The sequence below is a fragment of the Mastigoproctus giganteus genome, chromosome 12 (assembly GCF_048544385.1).
Source record: "Mastigoproctus giganteus isolate SK-2022 chromosome 12, ASM4854438v1, whole genome shotgun sequence".
Taxonomy (NCBI): domain Eukaryota; kingdom Metazoa; phylum Arthropoda; class Arachnida; order Uropygi; family Thelyphonidae; genus Mastigoproctus; species Mastigoproctus giganteus.
Window position 1 is genome coordinate 82,661,879 of NC_143586.1, and position 14,064 is coordinate 82,675,942.

The following is a 14,064-nucleotide window of genomic DNA, read 5'->3' on the forward strand; positions in this document are numbered from 1 at the left end:
CATTACTGACTATGTGCACAAGGGACATTCATTTAAATTGGAAAAGGATAGTTGCAGGATCGATGTATGAAAATTTGCACACAGTCAGAGAGTAATTGTTATAATAAACTTCCTTCTACAGTTTGAGTAAATTTGTGGAAGAATTAGACAAAATGGAGGCCATGTTGAGTAAGTAACTGGTCATTTTCTTGTGTATGCCTATTGAAAAATTTCATTCCTTCTATGCCTGTCCTCCTCCACTTTATCTACCAAATGCATAATGTATAGTCAGAATAATAGAAAAAACTTATCTGCAAAAAGATATAAACCTCCCAAAAACTCTTCAGCATTGGGATTTTTCTCCAATCAGGGCTGCTTCAGGGTAATGCCAGGTAGTCACTGGCCTAGGAGTGCCAACGTCCCCTAAACCTTGGCACAAATTGGTAAAATTAATTATTCTAAAAAATTAAAATTTTCACATTAGTTGGAGAGGGGTGCCATAAGTCAGTGTGGCTCTGGCGTGCCATATACCCTTGAGCCAGCCCTGTCTCCAATGTTCATTCTCAACCTAATGTGATTTGGCACTATAGAATGTGGAGTGGGATAATGTGCATTGTTTCTTTTCCTCTTTTTCTTGGTTGGACCACTAATTGGTATGTTATTCATGGATCATTGCTGCCCATATTCATTACCTTGCATTTACCAATGTGAAACCTCAGTTTCTACTTCTTAGGCCATATGCCTATTTTAAGTCTTACGTACAGTAGTGTGCCTTGATTCCTGCCATTAGCCACCCTGCCAATTTTTGTAACATCCGCAAACTTAGACAGTAAGCTTGATATGTCTTCACTGGTATCATTAATAATTGTAAACAGTATGAGGGGCATTTAAAGAGTCTAGTAACAAGTCACTTTTCAACATAGTTCCATCTGGAGTCAGTACACTTTTGCGGCTGATGCTGAATTTGATGGTTCCATCTGGGATGAAAGTTTTCTCTTGGGCCTCCAGGTACTGCAGCAATGATGTTGCCGTCATTGGGAAAAATGGCTGTCAGCGAGGTACTTGTTAAAATTAGGAAATAGGTGAAAGCCTAGTACTAGACCTGGTGAACATGAGGATGTTCACCAGGTCTAGTACTACTAGTACCAGGTCAAGGCACACTACTTGCAAGTAGTGTGCCTTGATTCCTGTCATTAGCCACCCTGCCAACCTTTGTAACATCCACAAACTTAGACAGTAAGCTTGATATGCCTTCACTGGTATAATTAATAGTTGTAAACAGTATGAGGGGCATTTAAAGAGTCTTAAAGAGGAAATAGGTGAAAGCCTAGACCTGGTGAACATGAGGATGGCCCAAGATTTGAAAGCTGTACCCATGCAATATAACCTGGCAACAATGGGCTTGTGAGTAGGCATGTTGCACTGATGGAATAAGACTCCTTTGGTGAGATGTTCTTGGCATTTTTTCTTTGATGTTTCCATGAATATGCCTCGCATAGGTCTGTGCAATATGACTCTGTGGCTGTCACGCCTTTTCAAGGGTAATCCACTTGCAAAGCTGCATCAGCATTCCAAAAAAACCAGTGCCAGTGTCTTGCCAGCAGAAGCAATTTACTTGCCTTTGTTTGGACTGTTTCACTGTTTCTGAATGAAAATGATGGATCCTCATCGTATCTGTGGTCACAAACCTTGCAAGGAAATTTGGTTGAACTGTCAACGGTCTGTCATGATTAAGGAAAGACATGTAGAATAGATGTGCGGAAATTTGCCTTTAGCCAGTGGGTGGTTAATTGCTTGAACAAACTTCCATTTGTTGTTGGTGAAGTTGATAGGTTAAATAAATTTAAGGAGGAACTGGATAAACATTTCAAGGGAATGGTTGGGTGAATTTTTTTTTTTTTTTGGCTGATGCTGCATGAGCCCATACACTTGCTTTCTTGCATCACATGCCACCACTACTACGAGGCGCCTCCGTAGCCAGGTGGGCAGGAGCAGCAGTGCATAGCACACGCTTCTTGATTAGACCGAGGTTCAGCAACTTCTGGAGTGATGGATGTTGTTTGTTATCCACAGCATTGGTCACCTTCTAGACGAGAGGTTCCCGACCTTTCTCGTTTCACGGCACCCCTGGCCAAAAGAAATACCTAACACAGTGGTTTTAGACATTTTAATAATCCGATACTCTCTCTCTCTCTGTTTTTAAATATATGTTATATGATAGTTACTACAATAATATAATTAGAAACAAAATTACAAATTATATATACTTATATAATAATTTTATTCTTTATATAGAGGTACTAAAGAAATATCAATTAAAAATCATTACAAAATTAAAACGATACGGTACAATGGATTTTTTTTTTTTTTTTTTTTTTTTTTTCCTTGTAGTTATTGGCGCATTGGCTTCTGTGGCCATAATGAACCTCCCAAGGTTTTTGCAGTACTTTGATCCAAGCCCGAGGCGGGATTCGAACCCGCAATCTTTGGGTTGCCAGGCAGGCGCTTTACCCACCCAGCTAGCCCGGTCGGCACCGTACAATGGAAACCATACACCTTTTTTATAATGAAATAAATAAAAAAAAAAAAAAATTAAAAAAAAAAAAAGTTTTAACTAACTTAAATCCAAAAGATATGGCACCCCGGTTGAAAACCACTGTTTTAGGCAGTCCCACGCTTGTTTCTGTTACCAACTTCTTAACCATCAAATAGGAATGGTCATCCTCCTCCAGTGTTGCAACCATATCCTGACATGCCCTTTGCTGTTAATCCCAGTTTTTCTAAATACTGGATGACTGCACATCAATTGATTTCCGGACTGTAATTAAAAAAACAGTGTTATTGAAACTGCATTAAACCTGGTGAGTTACCAAGTGCTATACATTAAGTACAGAAATTTTTAGCACTGTAGCAGTACTCTTTCATACCCATATCACTAATTTTTTAATTCCCATGTTGGAAGGCCCAGCACACAATGTTGAATGACTCCACTGTAGTCAACAAAGGACCGTGCTCATTTATAACCACCCTCCATCTTCTGCCACTCAAACATCACCTTATCTATAACAGAAACTTGCCCCTAATACCACACTGCTCCAATTTCTACAGCAGTTTTCCATGTGGAATGGTGTCAAAAACTTTACTGACATCTAAGTTTATATCAAGTTTATTTTTTGCATTTGGTTTATTTGTTATTGCATCATGGTAGCCAATTAGATTTGTCAAAGAATTTGATTCTCCTTAACAAATCCATGCTGTAGTTTCTATGTAATTCAATTCCTGTTAAGATGATCCTGCTGTATTTCATCCATTAACTCCATTATATTCCCTATAATAGAAGTCAAGATTAGAGGTTTATAATTTTTTCAAATCGCTATTTGATTCACCTTATTTAGGAGAGACATTTGCACCCCTCAAGTTTGTAGGCACCTACTGAATTGTGCCGATCTTAACAAAATCAGCGGAAATTCAAGGATGCTCTCATAAATAATTATGGACTGGAAGTTTTGCCTACCTCTTTTCTGCTGCTTTTTATATAACTGGATTTTATATAACTTTTAGCAATTTCTCCTCTATTTTCTTCTCATATATAACAAAATCATTTATCTTCCTGGTATAACTTGGTGTTATATCCAGAAGATAAATGAATCTTCTGGGTATAACAAAAGAATTTAACCCCAGGGCCATACATCTGGTGAGTATGGGCTTGGCACACCCAGGGTCCCGAGCCGCTGGATATCATCATTCTTCTCTTTTTTGGTGATTTCTTTCTTTCTCTTGCACTATATGGCTAATAATAATAATAAATCTTAGATCTTTTTCATGTGTGAATGTGGATAAACAAAATATTTATTTGGGTTGTCAGCAACCCGAGCAGAAGTAATCATCAATAGTTATGTCATTTGTATCTACTGGGCAAATAATCTAGATATATTTCTTGAGTAAATGTCAAAGAGTATGAAAAGGGTATTTAAGCATGGGTAATGCATCTCCATCATTTCTATTACCCAGGTAGTATGCATGCATCGTTTTATTATATCTCATATTTATTATATCTTCACGATGAGTTGCCTAGGTGTTGCACTACTTTGAATAATTAACGCTTCCCAGAGAGGCATTAATTAATGTTCATCTCTTTCCTTCTGGTGTTAACATAGGCAAAGAATTCTTTGTTACTTTTCTTTGCATTCTTTAGTCAACAACTTTTCATAATCTGTCTTAGCTTGCCCCCCTTAGTGACCTAGTTTTTACCTACTCTAGGATTCCCTGTCCTCTTCTTAATTTATGATGCCTCTGTAGCCAGGTGGGCAGGAGCAGCAGTGCGTAACACATTCTTCTTGATTAGAATGGGGTTCGAGCCCGTGACCATCAAATACAGAGGATGCAGAAAGGTCAGGGAATGACCACTGTATATCCTGGTAGCAATATGGCCTTAGTTGCTAATGCTCCTAAGAACCAAATAACAACAACCTCTTCTAATTTATAATCACTCTACACATTTTTCTTCTCTGCCCTCAGTCTCATCATTTCATGTGGCAACTAGTTAGGTGTGAACCTTGAACAATATCTCTTTGTTGGTGGAGGGGGATTAGTAATACTAATATCTGTGTTTACTTCCCTGAATACCTCCCATGTAGAATTTGCAGTCGGTAACATCATCAGTCATTCCCATTGAAAGAAATTTAAAAACTGTTGAAGACCACATTAATCACCTTTATTTAAGCAAAATCCCTTCCCATTACTCTTAACAGTTGTGATATCTTGATCCCACATCAATACATTATGATCACTACTAACTAGTATTTCTTAATGCATGAAGATTAAGTTGCTGATAATCAGATCGAGTATTATTTGCTCTTGTTGCCTCTCTAATATGCTCCTTTAAAAAAACAATCACCCACTAACAGAAAGTTTCCATTAAATTTTAAGAAAGGGAATCAGTGAAGATTTTTTTTTTTTTTTCATCTATTGGACTACCTTATATTACTGTAACTTGGTTTGTTTTCTAAAGCTTTATTATTCTCCTATTAGTTATTCATAATTAGATTCGTACCTTGTTTTAAACTTTAATGTTTTACTCTCTTGTGTATTTCATTCTTAATATATTTCTGTCCTGTCCCGTTAAGACGTTAATGTGATGTGTTGAATGACTGAAATCACATGCATATGATTGTTTATGGAGGTTGCTACTATTCTTTTGTGAGCACTGTTAAAAAAAAAAGAATAATGTTATGGAGTTTTAAAAATTCAAAGTGAGATAAAAAAAAAATTGACAGTGAGATCACAAAACTATCTGCGTTTTAAACAAAAAGCAATGAATTTTGTTAAAAAAAATATATGCTCAATTTGAGTTACGTGACTTGATATTGTGTGTGTGTTTGTTACTTTCCTTTACTTGACTCTCATATAGTATACCATGCTTTTTTGAAGTGCTTAATTTTGTGCATCTTCTAGGAATGGGAGGGAATGCTGGCTCTCCACGGCGTGATTCATTTGAACGTAGAGAAACACCCCTTGGTGGTGCAGCTGCTGCCAGTTATTCAGCCGGAATTGACAGTCAGTTTTCTCGACAAGTTGCAGCTCCAAAAAGTGGTCAGTTTTATGGCCCTCTAGGAGCTGTTACAGCATCACCTGGACCAGGTCCCATAGGAATGTTACCTCCCAGTCAGAGTTTGACACCTCCACCATCACTAAATGGATCAACAGGCAACTTAAATCTTGGTAAATATTGCTTTCTTTTCATTAAGTTTTAAAAGTTTGCATCAGTTTTAAAATCCATTAAAAATTCCTCCCTTAAGCAGACTAAAACTTTTCGACAAGTGTCATGTTCACAGGGTGAAATGAAACTAACGAAGCGTGTATGTTCGGAATCTTATAAATTTTTAGTGGATTTTAAATGCATTGTTTCATCACACGTTTATCTCATTTTAATAGTACAGTGGATTCAGGTTATTTGGACCACCGGTTAATCGGGGCAGCCGTTTATTTGGGGCAAATCTTAAAAAACAGAAACCAATCGAGAAAATAGCCAGGGTTTACTTCGCTTAATTGGGACAGCATGCCGTTTAATCGGGGCAGGAGACCGCAGCACCCTACGATTGTCTCCGACAGTACCACGTGGTTCAGTTGAAATTCTGGAGGTCACAACCATAAAACAATAAAAACAATTAGCAGACCCCTGTTTATTGGGCTTTTCTGTTAGTGAAATCTATCATAAATGGACAGTAAACTTAATCTTACTGAATTTGTGATAATATCGACAGCTGGAATTCTGTGAGTTCTTATGGTGAAATGTGTTTACACTTCCGTGAAATCTTCAATCATATAAAAAAATTAATTTTCAGATCTTCTCTTCATTCCTATTTTTGAAGCTTTGTAACTCGTTACTCGGTTCTCACTTGCAATTTGTGTGTGCCATGTTCTTTGTTATTGATTGCTTATCTTTTTACTGTTTTAAATTTTAACCCCCACCCACAAATGTCAGTGAACAGAAATGTCAACTAGTTTGTATACATATTACAGTACGTATTAATTCTTCCAATTTTCACGTCATTTAATTTTTTAATTGGTAAGGTAATAAAGGGTAAATTTGTGCTTAATATATCTTTGCTTTTATAGCATGTGGATAATATTCCTCCTATTTTCCCTAATTAAAATCGCTGTTTAATAGAATTAAAATTCAATTCACAAATGTGATCACAATGACCGGCGCTTACTGCACATCATGTAGTGAACGGTACTTTACTATGGTGAGTCTGTTGTAACGTGATTTGATTGTACAGTGAACCAATTGTAAACGGGGGGGGGGGGGGAGATACATTGTATTTTTAACTATTTACGCGAAATTTCGGATAATTGGTGCAGCCGCTTAATCGGGCCAAAATGCACTAGTCTCGATGTGTCCCAAATAACCGGAATGGACTGTATTTCATTCTTATTTTAAATTCGTGTTTATGAAAAAAATACATTGTATTTTTAACTATTTACGCGAAATTTAGGATAATTGGTGCAGCCGCTTAATCGGGCCAAAATGCACTAGTCTCGATGTGTCCCAAATAACCGGAATGGACCGTATTTCATTCTTATTTTAAATTCGTGTTTATGACAAAATGTCTTCCTTCACTAAAGGTTGCATATGGGGTTTGATATTTTTGGGGTCGGGTTGGAGTTCACCACTGTGATCCTGGTGTGCTGGACTGCCCGTGTGTCAATAGTGAGTGAGGACCACATTATGAGTTTTATATTATTTTAAATTATGTAATCTTGTTTTAACGTATCATTTCGTAATTTATTCGCATAAGGAGAATTGGTAAAGAAGAAATCCTACCGACTGAATAAAAGGTGTAACTCCTTGTTTATTTCTAAAATATTAATAGAATGTAGGAAAAATTGAGCATATGTAAACTCTCGGTTATGTAATAAGTAGTTATGAATTTCAGCTGGAGTACTATGATAAATATCTCAATGAATCATGACTATGTAGAATAAAATGGAATTCTATTAAGAAAGTATTGCTATTTTTCAGAAAGTTTTGTCTACCAATTATTGTGGAGTTTACGAGATACATGAGAAAATTATCGAAAATTCAGAATATTATAGCATGTGAATCGACCTTTAAAGCACAAAGATGTTTAAAATTTTAATATCAGTCTTATTGTTAGAAAGACATGAATTATGCCAGGATATTTGAAATTTATTGCATATATATTTTTACAATAAATATATGTTGTTGCTTATCTTTTTAAACCCAAGAAGTTCCTCAACACACAACTTCCAACAAATTCCATGGAATTTTTCATACTTGCTTTTCAAGTTCTTGAAAGGTAATCCTCTGCGATTGTTATTTTCTTGTAGCTAATACACTTCCTTATTAAGACATTATTTATAGTGGAATGAATTTACAGTACAGTACCAAAGATGTAACAAGGAATGGCTAAGTTTACATAATCAAGCCACTTTTGTAAACATATTAGCATTAGTAGAGGCATTTGATGCAAAAAAGCAAGCTTATATAGCAGCCAAAAAAAAAACCCCTTCCCCGTTTCACTCATCCATTCACACCAAAAGTTTGCCTAGTTCAGCCTTGAATTTATTTAAGCTGTTGGAACAACAGCAGATGGAAATTTGTTCCAGCAATCAACCACGTACTGGCTAAAGACAAATTTCCACAACATCTGTTCTACAGTTGTCTTTTCTCAATTTGAATTGTGCCCCTTAGATGCATAATCTGAGAAAGAATCCCACCATCATTGAGCTTGCTTAAACCATTTTTGAGGTGTATAAAGGCCTTTATACACCTCAATCAGATCACCTTGCAGGTGCCTAGTCTACAGACTCTGCAATTTGCAAAACTTAAGCCTTGCTTCGTAAGAACAGTCCTTTGTTACCAATCTGGTTGCCCTTCTCTGTACTCGTTTCAGCAGCTCTACATCCTTCCTAAAATGAGGCCTGCAGACCTGTATTAGTACTCAAGGTGTGGCCTGACAATTGCCTTATATAAGGGGATAATAACCTCCTTATCCCTGCTAGCAAAATTCCTACGTATCATTGACAAAACTCCATGAGCTACTCTTCACCCTGTCTGCACTGCTCGGAAAGCTTCATATCTGATTGCACAATTACCCCCCAGGTCTTTTTCATTCTCCGCTAACCTGAGTATAGTAATGCTCAGTTTATATGTTACTCTTGCGTTAATGCTAACCATACGCAGTAATTTACATTTGTAAATGTTAAACTTCAGTTGCCACCTCTTAGCCCATCTGCTCAACTTTTCTAGATCCTGTTGCAGTGACATACTGTCATTAGTATCATTAACAACTCTGCCAACCTTCATATTGTCTGCAAACTTGGACATTAAGCCTGTGTCAATATCATTCATCAATACCATTGATAAATACAAGGGGGAAAATGGACCCAACAAGGACCCCTGGGAAACTCAACTAATAACATTATTCCATGAAGGGTAGTGTCCATTGATTACAACTCTCTGTCTTCTCCCACTCAACCATCCTTTTATCCATTGTAGCAACTTGCCTTTAATGCCATACTGCTCCAGCTTGTACTTGCACTTCCACTTGAAACAGTATCAAAAGCTTTCCTGAAATACAAGTATATTATCAATATCATTTTTTTTTAATTTTTTTTGCATCCAGTTCCTTTGTGACTACATCATAGTGTCCAATTAAATTTGTCAGACAAGATTTCCCACTATCAAACCTATGCTGTGTCTAAAGTATAACTGCAGTTTTGTCTAGATGATCCCAAAATGCTTCTTTTACCAGTGACTCCCATTATTTTCTCCAGAACAGATGTTAAACTAATAAGTCTGTAATTACTTGTGTCAACTTTTGCTCCTCTTTTGGATTAGGGATACATTTTCACATCTCCAGTCCATGGGGACCTCCCCTGAATCAAAGGATGCTCTCATAATTGTGGCTAAGGGTTTGTTTACCTCCTTTTATATATAACTTGTTAGATCCCATCCACTCCAGTTGCCCTTCTTATGTTTAACTTCAACACTTTCTCCTCCACTTTGCTTTCAGTTATTACAAAATGATTTAGCTGTCTGTTAGAGTTTAATAAGCTTCTGGCCTTCCATTCCCTACAGAATTTATGTGTGAATGCAGATGCAAAATACTAATTCAGTTTGTCAGCAACCTGAACAGAATCATCAACAATTAAACTGTCAATATCAAGTGGACCAACCCGATTCATCCCGTTCCTTCTATAGTTTACATAAGTAAAGAAGTCTTTGCTGTTTTTCTCTGCAACATTTGCCAATGATTTCTCGTAATCTGCCTTCTTTTGCCGAATCTCTCTTGTGACTTGATTACAGACCAGTTGTTGACATGATGATTGGGATGGTTGATACTTCCTGCATATGCCACATCTCCTTGATCTCATGTGTTAGGTTCGTGTAGTTCCTATTTTTTTCCTCATGGGTTTTCTGGACATTGCTGGTGTTCGGCACCGCTATGTCAATCAGGTAGGTAGCCTTTTCCATCTTGTCCACAACGGTTATGTCCGGTCTGTTGTGCGGGATGGTCTTATCCATTATTATGGTGCGGTCCCAGTACAGCTTGTGGATTCGGGTCTCTAGTACTGCCTGGGGTTCGTACTTGTAGTGTGGTACACTTCCTTTGGTCAATTGGTATTTCCTCACTAGCTTCTGATGTATTATCCTGGCTACCTGGTCGTGTCTATGAGTGTATTCAGTCTGGTTGATCACCTTGCACCCCCGTGGTGATGTGTTGGATTGTTTATGATGCCAGGTGGCATCATTGACATGTGTCATCTGACATTCCAGGCTCTTTTGAGATGTGTTTTCTGTAGTTTCTGGTGTTGATTACCTGGTCTAGGATGGCCAGCATGAATCCTTCACTCTTGGGGAAGAGCGTCCCGCTTGTGAGCCATGCATTGGAAGCGATGTGATCTTGATGGAGGTCATTGTAGTGTCTTCTTTGCACATCTTTCTATCTTTGTTTCTTGTACCATTTGGGCCGGAGGGATTTCCTCGCTTAGGTTGAGTGGGGTATACCACTTATCTATCTTCCTTGTGGCCTGGTGGAGTGGTGCTATGTTGTTCTCGAAGTAATCCTTCAGGTTAACTATCGCTGTTTTCTGTTGTTCCCTCAGGTCTATCAGGCCCATTCCACCCTCTTTCTGAGGTATTATTTTTCTCTCCACTGCTGACTTCGGGTTATGTTGCTGACTCTTGGTCATCATTGTCCTTGTCTTTTGCATGATATCTTCTAGCTCGTGTTAGTCCAATCTATGGCCCTGAATGTGTATGTTATTACTGGAGCTGCATGGGTGTTTATGGCTTTAACTGTGTTCCCTCCATTTAATTTTGCTTTCAGCAGGCTTCTAAGTCTCTGATGATATTTTTCGGTCAAGCACTTCTTGATTTCCTTGTGTTCCAACTGCTTAGCCTGTATCGACCTTAGATATTTGTAGGTCTCTCCTTCTGTCATAGCTTCAATCTCTTTACCAGTCAGCAGTTGGTAGTTTCGGCCAACTAATTTTCCCTGGTGCAGTGTGTGTGTCTTGCATTTTTCTAGACCAAATTCCACCCTGATGTCCTTGCTGAATTCTTCGGTGATCCGGAGTAGTTGCTGGAATTGCTTCTCGGTTCCCCCGTAGAGCTTGATGTCATCCATGTACATCAGGTGGGTGAGGGTGTACAGGTTCTTTCTTCCTTCTTTGAGGTTATATCCATACTTGCTGTCTGAGCATGGTGGATAGCGGGTTGAGTGCTAGACAGAACCATAGTGGGCTCAGAGCATCTCCCTGAAAGAGTCCTCTTCTAATGGGAATTGGCCTGGTTGTGATGTTCTTGACCTTAATGGTGGTACTCCCTTTTGCCATTGTTGCTCCTAGGAAGTTTGGCACTATCGTATTGACCTTGTAGATCTTCATGGTCTCTCTTAGCCAGCTATGAGGTACGGAGTCGAATGCCTTGCGGTAATCGATGTAGGCCATGTATAGGTTGCGGTGCTTCTTCAAGGCTTGCTCCATAACAGTGGCATTCATGGTTAATTGCTCCTTGCATCCTTTGCTCCTCTGCTTGCATCCTTTCTGCTGTCCGACCATTACGTTCTGACTCTCTAAGTAGTCTGATTTCTTCTTAGTTATACAGCTGGTGAGGATCTTGTACATCGTTGGGAGGCATGTGATTGGTCTGTATTTCGCCGGGTGTCTTGTATCTTCATCTTTAGGCTTCAGATATGTGACTCCTTCAGTGAGAAACTTCGGGATTGTTTCCAAGTGCCTTATCATTCAAGTGAACTGCTCTGCTAGGTGCTTGTGTGTGTGCAGGTGAGCTTCTTGTACCAGTAGTTGTGGATATTATCAGTTCCCGGGATTCGCCAGTTGTGGGTGTTCCTGGTCGACTGTTTTACTTCTCAAATCTCCCACTTTCTCATCTCTTTTATGTGATTGGTTTTCTTCCATTCTACTTCTATCCAGGGTGCTCTGCTGTTACGTCTTACTTCACTGCTCCAGATATTTCCCCAGAACTCTTTGATCGTCCTCTTCTCGTGGTCCATTTCCTGCTTTCTCATGTTCACGCAGTTTCCTGTTGAAAGCTCTTTGGTCCTCATCGAAGATTCAGTTGTTTGTTTTCCTGTGGCAGCTCTCTGTGTATCGGTGTAGTCTCTTGCTGAGTGCGAGGAGGTTCTGCTTCAGTGTGTCTAAGTATTCTCCTATTCTCTGATTTCTGGTCTCATGTTTACTGTTCATGCTGTCTCTCTTGAGGATGCTCTTCACCTTTCCAATTAATTTCTTACTTCTATTACCCTGTTGGTACTGGGTCAACTGACCTATCTTGACTCTTAATTCTTCTGTCTTCTGCTGACGTCTTTTTCTCCAAGCTGGCGGTTCCTTCTGTTTTCTGTTCTTCTGCTGCTGGTCTCTCGTTTCTTTTCCACTAATTGTAGTGGCTGCTATGGCAGCACAGTATATGGCTGTGTGGATAGCCTCCAGCGTTGCACCATTGTTATCAAGGTAATGTGGCATTATTTGCCAATTGAGGTGGTCTGTTACTCTCCGTAGGATTTTATTTAGCCTCTGCTTAGTTATCACGTGGGTTCTTGTGGGGTCCATTCCTTCGAATTCTGTTAGGGCCTTCTTGCACTCGTCTTCTATTCTGGATAGCATGATGTTGTCTCTTTACACTTCAGCTATTCTGGGTTTGTATTTCTTCTTGCTGTTCCCCCTCTGGTTCCATATTGACCATATTCTTTGTGCTTTTGTAATTAGTCAAGAAACACTTGTCATGATGAACCGAAGACGACAAATGAAAAGCAAGAAAAACACTGACAGGGAGAAAATTGAGTATACTGAGTTATGCAAAGCCATTAGAAAGAGACTCAGAGAGGACATAAGAAGATTTAACACAAGAAAAGTAGAACAAGCATTAAGGGAAAACAAAGGATTTAAATCAGCAGCCATGAGCAGTAATACAGAAAGACAAATGATACTGAAACTGAAGAATAGCGATGGTGTACTTATAAACAGCAGAGAAGGCATAATTCAAATAGCAGAAGACTACTATAGAGAATTATACAAGGAGCAGGGGAATGATGCCAGCAGTGGGGAAGATGGATTGCAAAGTAGCAACACATACGACATACCCGATATTCTTCCTGATGAGGTAGAACATGCATTGAAGAAAATGAAGAATCAGAAAGCCCCGGGGGAAGATGAAGTTACTGTAGAGTTGTTAAAATTGGGAGGAAGAGACATAACACAAAAACTGGCAAGGCTCTTCACAAAGTGCATTAGAAAAGGTGTGATGCCTAAGCAGTGGAATAATGCAATCATAGTTTTGCCGCATAAGAAAGGAGATAAATCAGAAATTGAAAATTATAGACCAATTAGCTTGTTATCCCACATCTACAAGTTGTTCACAAGGGTCATTACTAACAGATTAGAAAGAATACTGGATGAGAATCAACCGAAAGAGCAAGCTGGCTTTAGGACAGGATTCTCAACTATGGATCACCTTCATGTAATATCACAGCTAATGGAGAAAGCAAATGAATATAAAACACCATTATGCCTGGCATTTGTGGATTATGAAAAGGCATTTGACTCCATACAGCATAAGGCAATGTTTCGGGCACTGGAAAGACAAGGCATTGATACCCCATATATTATGATTTTGAAGAAAATATACGAGAGTGCTACCTCCTTTATTAGACTAGACAAAGACAGTAGCAAATTTAAAATTGAGAAAGGAGTTCGACAAGGAGACACAATATCTCCGAAGCTGTTTACTGCTGCCCTTGAGGAAGCTTTCAGAAGATTAGACTGGTCGCAGAAAGGAGTCAATGTGAACGGAGAGTACCTAAACCATTTGCGATTTGCAGATGACATTGTGGTCATAAGCCATGATCCCAAAGAATTAGAGGAAAATCTTAATCAGTTATGCACAGCTAGTAAGGATTTTGGACTAAAGATGAATATGTCTAAAACAAAAGTAATGATGAACAAGTATGCCACAGAAAGGGAAATAATGATTGAAGGAGCAGTAATTGAAAAGGTGGAATCATATACTTATCTGGGACAAGTTATTAGCTGTAA

At 38.6% G+C, this 14,064-nt stretch overlaps 1 protein-coding gene across 1 annotated transcript in view; it reads left to right on the forward strand.

Moving 5' to 3' along the window:
• The window catches only part of pum (pumilio), a 415,697-nt gene that overhangs the window by 300,643 nt on the left and 100,990 nt on the right, over positions 1 to 14,064 (forward strand). Inside the window, exon 12 of the mRNA XM_090386283.1 lies at positions 5,434 to 5,700. Within this exon, the coding sequence (XP_090242409.1) occupies positions 5,434 to 5,700 (267 nt within the window). The remainder of the gene's footprint in view (positions 1 to 5,433; positions 5,701 to 14,064) is intronic.